This window comes from Salmo salar, chromosome 03, assembly GCF_965601325.2.
Source record: "Salmo salar chromosome 03, fSalSal1, whole genome shotgun sequence".
NCBI classification, from domain to species: Eukaryota; Metazoa; Chordata; class Actinopteri; order Salmoniformes; family Salmonidae; genus Salmo; species Salmo salar.
The window spans coordinates 19,995,253-20,003,531 of record NC_138293.1 but is presented as its reverse complement, the minus strand read 5'-3'; the positions used below and the strand labels follow the sequence as shown (position 1 = coordinate 20,003,531).

The following is an 8,279-nucleotide window of genomic DNA, read 5'->3' as shown; positions in this document are numbered from 1 at the left end:
AAGAAATGTTAGAAAAAGCTGTTGCGCAGCAACTCACTGCCTTCCTGAAGACAAACAATGTATACGAAACACTTCAGTCTGGTTTTAGACCCCATCATAGCACTGAGACTGCACTCGTGAAGGTGGTAAGTTACCTTTTAATGGCATCAGACCAAGGCTCTGCGTCTGTCCTCGCACTCCTAGACCTTAGTACTGCTTTTGATACCATCAATCACCACATTCTTTTGGAGAGATTGTAAACCCAAATCTACATAGACAAGGTCTGGCCTGATTTAGGTCTTATCTGTTGGAAAGATATCTTTTTATTTTTACCTTTATTTAACTAGGCAAGTCAGTTAAGAACAAATTCTTATTTTCAATGACGGCCTAGGAACAGTGGGCCTTGTTCAGGGGCAGAATGACAGATTTGTACCTTGTCAGCTCAGGGATTCGATCTTGTAACCTTTTGGTTACTAGTCCAACACTCTAACCACTAGGCTACCTGCCACTCTAACCACTAGGCTACCTGCTGTCTCTGTGGATGTTTTGTCTTCTGACAAATCAACTGCAAATTTCAGTGTTCCTCAAGGTTCCGTTTTAGGACCACTATTGTTTTCACTATATATTTTACCTCTTGTTGATGTCATTCTGAAGCATAATGTTAACTTTCACTGCTATGTGGACGATACACAGCTGTACATTTCGATGAAACATGATGAAGCCCCAAAATTGCCCTCCCTGGAAGCCTGTGTTTCAGACATTAGGAGGTGGATGGTGGATTTTTTAAACTTTTAAACTTGGACAAAACAGAGATGCTAGTTCTAGGTGCCCAGAAACAAAGAGATCTTCTGTTGGATCTGACAATTCATCTTGATGTTTGTACAGTCATCTCAAATAAAATTGTGAAGGACCTTGGCGTTACTCTGGACGCTGATCTCTCTTTTGACGAACATTTCAAGAATATTTCAAGGACAGCTTTTTTCCATCTACGTAACATTGCAAAAATCAGAAACTTTCTATCCAAAAATGATGCAGAAAAATGTATCCATGCTTTTGTCACTTTTAGATTAGACTACTGTAATGCTCTACTTTCCGGCTACCCGGATAAACACGGCTGCTAGAATCTTGACAAGAACCCCAAAATGTGATCATATTACCCCAGTGCTAGCCTTTCTACACTGGCTTCCTGTTAAGGCTAGGGCTGATTTCCAAGTTTTACTGCTAACCTACAAAGCATTACATGGGCTTGCTCCTACCTATCTTTTCGATTTGGTCCTGACATACATACCTACACGTACGCTATGGTCACAAGACGCAGGCCTCCTTACTGTCCCTAGAATTTCTAAGCAAACTGCTGGAAGCAGGGCTTTCTCCTATAGAGCTCAATTTTTATGGAATTGTTTGCCTATCCATGTGAGAGACGCAGACTCGGTCTCAACCTTTAAGTCTTTATTGAAGACTCATCTCTTCAGTAGGTCCTATGATTGAGTGTACTCTGGCCCAGGGGTGTGAAGGTTAACGGAAAGGCACTGGAGCGACGAACCGCCCTTGCTGTCTCTGCCTTGCCAGTTCTCCTCTCTCCACTGGGATTCTCTGCCTCTAACCCTATTACAGGGGCTGAGTCACTGGCTTACTGATGCTCTTCCATGCCGTCCCTAGGAGGGGTGCATCACTTGAGTGGGTTGAGTCACTGACGTGATCTTCCTGGCCGGGTTGGCGCCCCCCTCGGGTTCGTGCCGTGGGGGAGATCTTTGAAGGCTATACTCGGCCTTGTCTCAGGATAGTAGGTTGGTGATTGAAGATACCCCTTTAGTGGTGTGGCGGCTGTCCTTTGGCAAAGTGGGTTGGGTTATATCCTGCCTGTTTGGCCCTGTCTGGGGGTATCGTCGGACAGGGCCACATTGTCTCCCGACCCCTCCTGTCTCAGCCTCCAGTATTTATGCTGCAATAGTTTGTGTCGGGGCGCTAGGGTCAGTCTGTTATATCTGGAGTATTTCTCCTGTCTTATCCGGTGTCCTGTGTGAATTTAAGTATGCTCTCTCTAATTCTCTCTCTTTTTCTCTCTTCATGCTGCTGCTCCAGTTTCAACTGATTTCAACTGTTTCAACTGATTTCAACTGTTTCAACTGATGGAACCCTGACCTGTTCACTGGACATGCTACCTTGTCCTGGACCTGCTATTTTGGACTCTCTCTCTCTACCGCACCTGCTGTCTCTAACTCTGAATGATCGGCTATGAAAAGCCAGCTGACATTTACTCCTGAGGTGCTGACCTGTTGCACCCTCTACAACCACTGTGAATATTATTATCTGACCCTGCTGGTCATTTATGAATGTTTGAACATCTTGGCCATGTTCTGTTGTAATCTCCACCCCGCACAGCCAGAAGAGGACTGGCCACCCCTCAGAGCCTGGTTCCTCTCTAGGTTTCTTCTTAGGTTCTGGCCTTTCTAGGGAGTTTTTCCTAGCCACCGTGCTTCTACATCTGCACTGCTTGCTGTTTGGGGTTTTAGGCTGGGATTCTGTTTAGCACTTTGTGACATCGGCTGATGTAAAAAGGACTTCATAAATACATTTGATTGAATTTGATTGAACACAGACACTGGGCAGAGGAACTCTGCCTAGAAGGCCAGCATCTCGGAGTTGCCTCTTCACTGTTGTCATGACGTTGGCCTGTGGGTAAGGTTTATGACCCCCCCATAAATACCTTTCTCCCTTCCCCTCTCTTTCTGACCCTACTGAAGGACTTGAATAGCCTGTGTTAAATATAGAGAGTCTGGGAACATCAAACAAATGGGGAAAAGGAACCATATTTTGGTAATAAAACCAGTTGGAAATATGCTTGGGAACGTAATGAGTATGGATGTCAGTTCGGTTGTCATCTGAGACATTATGACTGATGACAGGACGACATAAACTGTACCTGAGAAAGTATACACCCTATAGTTATCAGAGTAACATGGAATTGTTATGCAATTGAAATGTTTGATATTGAAATTGTTTGTTAGGAGATTAAATGTAATTTTAGCTTCCAAATGAGAGAATTGGGTTTTCATAAGGAAAGTGCCCTGCTTGATCAGTGGCCCACCCCTGTGAAGAGACAGGGGTTATAAACGATGAAACACATCCTTCCCCCTCTCCACTATATAAGCCTTTGACGAAAAGATAACCACATGTTCCAGTTTGTGAGGTCTGCAGCCTCTACGTTAGAAGGACACACGTCAAGTACAGAACTAAGCCAACCTCGGCATGAGCTTTGGTGGCGAATGGTACGAACTTTGAGCTTATTCACTACAGAAGTGATACTTCCTAGCCGTTGAGTTAGCAGCGGCCGCTGTAGACCGGGGCTAGGAAAGGACGGACGACGGATCCAGTCTAACAGACGGACGAAGATACCACCACGTATCCAATTTACCACCAGAGACATTCTTCCGAGGACAGGAAGATCTGTTGGCCAACCCGGCCAGCATCTACGACCAATCTACCGAAGCGCAGCTCAGAGTAAATGTTTATTGCATTTTCCTTGTCCAAATGGGCGGTAATTTAGAATGCATAAGATAATGTATTTACGATAGCATAGCTGCTGTTTCTTTGTTCCTAAATCTTCCCGCTCTTTCATTCAAGCCCAACCCCCTTTCCTTTGTGTAACCAGCCATCATGTATGACATCATTTGTATTCGGTGTATTTGTAATTCTGTGTGATTAGTTTAGGTATTTAGTAAATAAATAATTAAACCCAATTTTGTATTGCTGATTCAACTTGTTAGCCGGGTTCGTGAAGATAGCCAAGAATTTACAACTTTCATTATGAGACTGAAAATAAGATAAGGGTTAATATTGACTGCTATCGATGTAAAGTATTACTAAGTATTTTAAGAGTTTATTCGGAAGATAACGGCTCTATAAACGTTCTTCCGTGGTGCCCCGACTTTCTAGTTAATTACATTAAGATGATTAGCTTAATCAGGTAATATTAATTTGAGAAATAATTTTATAGGTTAGCATGTCATATCACTTAATCCGGCATAGCCAAAGACACTGCACTGTTGACGTTGAGACTGGTGTTTTGCGGGTACTATTTAATGAAGCTGCCAGTTGAGGACTTGTGAGGCGTCTGTTTCTCAAACTAGACACTCTAATATACTTGCCCTCTTGCTCAGTTGTGCACCGGAACCTCCCACTCCTCCAATTCTGGTTAGAGCCTGTGAAGGGAGTAGTACACAGCGTTGTACGAGATCTTCAGTTTCTTGGCAATTTCTCAATTTCTCAATTTCTTGCAAAAGGGTTTTCTAATGATTAATTAGCCTTTTAAAATGATAAACTTGGATTAGCTAACACAACGTGCCATTGGAACACAGGAGTGATGGTTGCTGATAATGGGTCTCTGTATGCCTATGTAGATATTCCATTAAAAACCAGCCGTTTCAAGCTACAATAGTCATTTACAACATTAACAATGTCTACACTGTATTCCTGATCAATTTGATATTTTAACAGACAAAAAATGTGCTTTTCTTTCAAAAACAAGTACATTTCTAAGTGACCCCAAACCTTTGAATGGTAGTGTGTGTATATATATAAATATATCAATTTTGGGGGTGCATGTTATTTTTGCATTAATACGTGTCACATATCAGTTTGCAAACAATGTAAAAAATGATATATCATTGAGTTAATAAAGCCGCAAACACACATGGTCTCTTTTTTTGTTTTCTTCAGTAAGGCAGCTCCAAAATGCAGGTGTTTCAGCCTAGCTCAGTGCTTTCTGTGGTGGTGGGGCGAGCCAGCAAAAAATAGGAGCATTGCGCCGTGATTGGCTCAGTATTCTGTCACTCATGGGGACACTACGTCGTCGCGAAGTTTATGTCCTTAGTAAGGGTAGAGATCCAAAATGTCAGCCCTTTGGGTCCTGCCATAGAGTTATATTACGAGTACCCTTCCAAGAAGGCTCAAGGTCATTGGCCACAGATAAAATGATGTCAAATCACATTATAAATACAGTAGCTTTGATTGGACTTATCATGTCAACATCTTACTTTCAAAGTCTTAGCTAGCAGTCATCATCATACTTCAAGTCGACAATCTACTGGCAAATCCTTTTTAATCCTTGTCATATGAAGAGAAATAATGAAGAGAAATTATAGATAAAACTTATCGGTGCTCATCGGCCATTGGACATAAAGATTACACAACAAGTTGGAAATCGCAACTTCAACAATGAGTCGTTTGGAAAGAATCAGTGGCTAACAGCAAGCAGTGCAAAGCAACCATTAGCCTGCTATTCAATGGAGTGGCTGTGTGTTTTTTTCCCCAAGTTCCTACCATATATCCAGAGAATGCCAGACTTTGATGACAAAGTTTGATGACAAAACCGCTGTGCCACCTTCATGTTTAAGTGAGCACATCACAAGCCAAGGTGAGTCCAAAAATGTCTTGTGTGCTGCTGCATAAATTACGTAATATGCAAGGGAGATCTGTATACCGTAGCTAAGAAAGTAATACTAACTGTATGTTGTGTAGTAAGCTGTTAGTTTCCCATGTGCCTCACCCTAATAATTTGGTAAATTTTCACCTCTTAATTTCACCTAACATTACTGTTCTGACTCGGTGGTGCTGCACATGTAGCCTATAACCTGTTTTTGAGAAATGTCATCATCTAATATTGTAAGAGGTTTCATTGTCTGCTTATATGTCCCCTTTATTTATCTTATGGTTCTGACTTGGTGTACAGGGGAAATACTGTAAGAGCAGCCCATGTTCGGCATTCTGTCACTGTACATTTCAAAAGTGCTGAACACATAGTTATATTGACTACGTCTGTCGTCGCTCGCTCATTAATGTCGTAATCAATAGCCAGGTGTAGCGGTGATAAGGATTCACTCCATTGTGCTGGAAAGAAAAGCTCTGCTGTTGGTACAGCTTTATGTTGGCCCTAGCAGTTTTTGGGCACCGCTAATCGCCGTTATATTGCAATTAATGTATTGTTTAGTGTTGTGTTGTGTCTTTGCTGGCATGCTCCTTTGAGTTTGCCCCACCAAGATGTACATGCTAAAATCGCCACAGGTGCAATTAATGTATTGTTTAGTCTTGTGTTGTGTAGGAAAAAGCTGTTTGTGTGTAGGCAGGCAGGCTGTGTGTGAGGCTGTGTGTGAAGTTGAGTGTTGAGTCTACGCCGTTGCAGGTTGCAGACAGACACACAGATGGACACAGACAGACAGACAATTATATTCCCTCCATGCCTTTATATCTATTTGCAGACAACTCAAATGACGCGGGTGAATTAAGAGGAACACACCAGCAGCTACCGGTATTGACAAACACGTCTGGACTTTCTTCACGAGGAGGTAAGGAGGTCATGGGAAACACTTGACACAGACGGAACCCGCATTGCATCATGGACACATGGTACCCAACTCGAGCCTCGCGGGAAAGAGACTAGCCTATTGCAGCTTTATTTATAGAATACTAATTTATGCCCAAAATAACGGTCACAGTCAAACACATTCGACCGGATAGCTCTGCTGTCGCTCTGAGGCTTCAGATGCAGCTGCTGTCGAAAGGCATGCGCATCGACGCGGATAAATGCAGAAGTTTGGGGTCCTGTGTGTGCAGCGTGGGTGCACACAGCTATTCGCGCCAACCAGTCAAGGCACCAGCAACAGGCCACCGGTTATCACATATACCCGCGGAGAAGAGTGAATGAGATAGGAGAGTGCCTTTGCTTATGGATTAAATGACAACTGATCAAGGGGGAAAACTCAAGCTTTGAAGTTGGAGTTTATGCGCAGAACGCGCGGAGAAAGTCCTCATTTTGATTCACTCTGTTACACGAAAGATGGAGGGGCGCAGCTGACAGTTAGGGACCGTAGCCTCGAAGAGGAGAAGCACACCGGAGGAACCGAACTGCCAGAGGAGGGAAATGTGAGTAAGCTATGAATGAGCCCTTGGCAACCTGTTTCTGCCTCGAGTCCATCATGCCTATTACCGACGCTGGTATCCTGTCTTTCCCCGGTGAAGACGGGGTCAAATAATTTTGTTTTCATCATGTATCAATCGTTTAACTTCAGTCATGTGTTCATGCTCAAGGACAAATGATTTGGTTATTTCTATACAGTGTATATATATATATATATATATATATATATATATATATATATATATATATATATATATATATCGGCATCATATTGTATATTCTGGATAGGCTACAAAATGTTTCTATGCCAAAGATTAAATAATTGTCAATGTAGTGACATACGTCTCTCTTGGCATCTTTTATTTACACACAAAAACTTGTGAGGAGAAGAGGTATAGGTGGTTATGCATCCTATTCTACTTTGCGCATCAAGTCGTTGTAAGGGCTCAAGGTCCTTAAAAGGTCCCTTGCTGCGGTGGTTCCTCTTGAAATTACGCACACGAGAACGGCTATTTTATTCGCTCCGATGACTTCCCTTTATATATTTCCTGTAACGTTTGATAGGAAATGAATGAGCTATTCGTCTTCTAAGACCGGTATGCCATATTTTGAAATTGAACCCACTCATTGACGCTCATTAACAGATGCAGTCTCTGAGAAAAATGTGAATGACGTCATTGAGAAAGTATGATCCAATCTGGAGATTTTATTTGTTTCTTTAAATGGTTTGACCCACTTGGAAATCCGAATGACAAAAAGAGAAATGTAAATGTTTTTAAATGGTTTGACCCACTTGGAAAACCTGATGTGTACCCCCGTACATGTACACACACACAGTGGGTTGCCAAAACAAACTCCACAGGTGTGTATTCATTCCAAATTGTACCTGTTGAGACTGAAGGTTGAACTGGGTCAGTGTGTTGGTGCTTGAGGCTGCGGAGCACCTAGTTCCACCTATTAGGGACAACATTACATCTATTTAACTACATTGCCACAGTAGTATCCGCAGGACATTCAAAGGAGAAACACACCTACAACAAATCAGAGAGAGAGAGAGAGAGAAAATAAATACATGTAATAACTCTTAACTCTTTGGGCCAGTGTCTGGATGATAATGGCTTGGATCATGTGTGAAATGCATGCATATTTGTGTGTGTATCTGTGTGTGCGTCAGGGGAAAACGACTGCCCCCTCTCATTGAAGCCACTGAAGTTCAAGGCCGGCCGTGGTACTGCTGGCATTGTTAGCAGAAAACAGGATCCCCCATTAAAATGTATGGAAGAATTTGGTAGATTTTCATGCAAATAAAAAAAATGGTTGAAAGGCAATCATGTTACCAATAATTGCTTATAATACACCCAATGTATATCCTTCAACCGATTCT

General features: G+C 42.4%; 1 protein-coding gene across 1 annotated transcript in view; it reads left to right on the top strand.

Annotated features, from left to right (window-relative positions):
• Positions 1–6,321: 6,321 nt before the first annotated feature.
• The window catches only part of LOC106599558 (chloride channel protein 2), a 128,100-nt gene continuing 126,142 nt past the window's right edge, over positions 6,322–8,279 (top strand). The window contains exon 1 of the mRNA XM_082973343.1: positions 6,322–6,900. Within this exon, the coding sequence (XP_082829469.1) occupies positions 6,760–6,900 (141 nt within the window). The 5' untranslated portion in view covers positions 6,322–6,759. The remainder of the gene's footprint in view (positions 6,901–8,279) is intronic.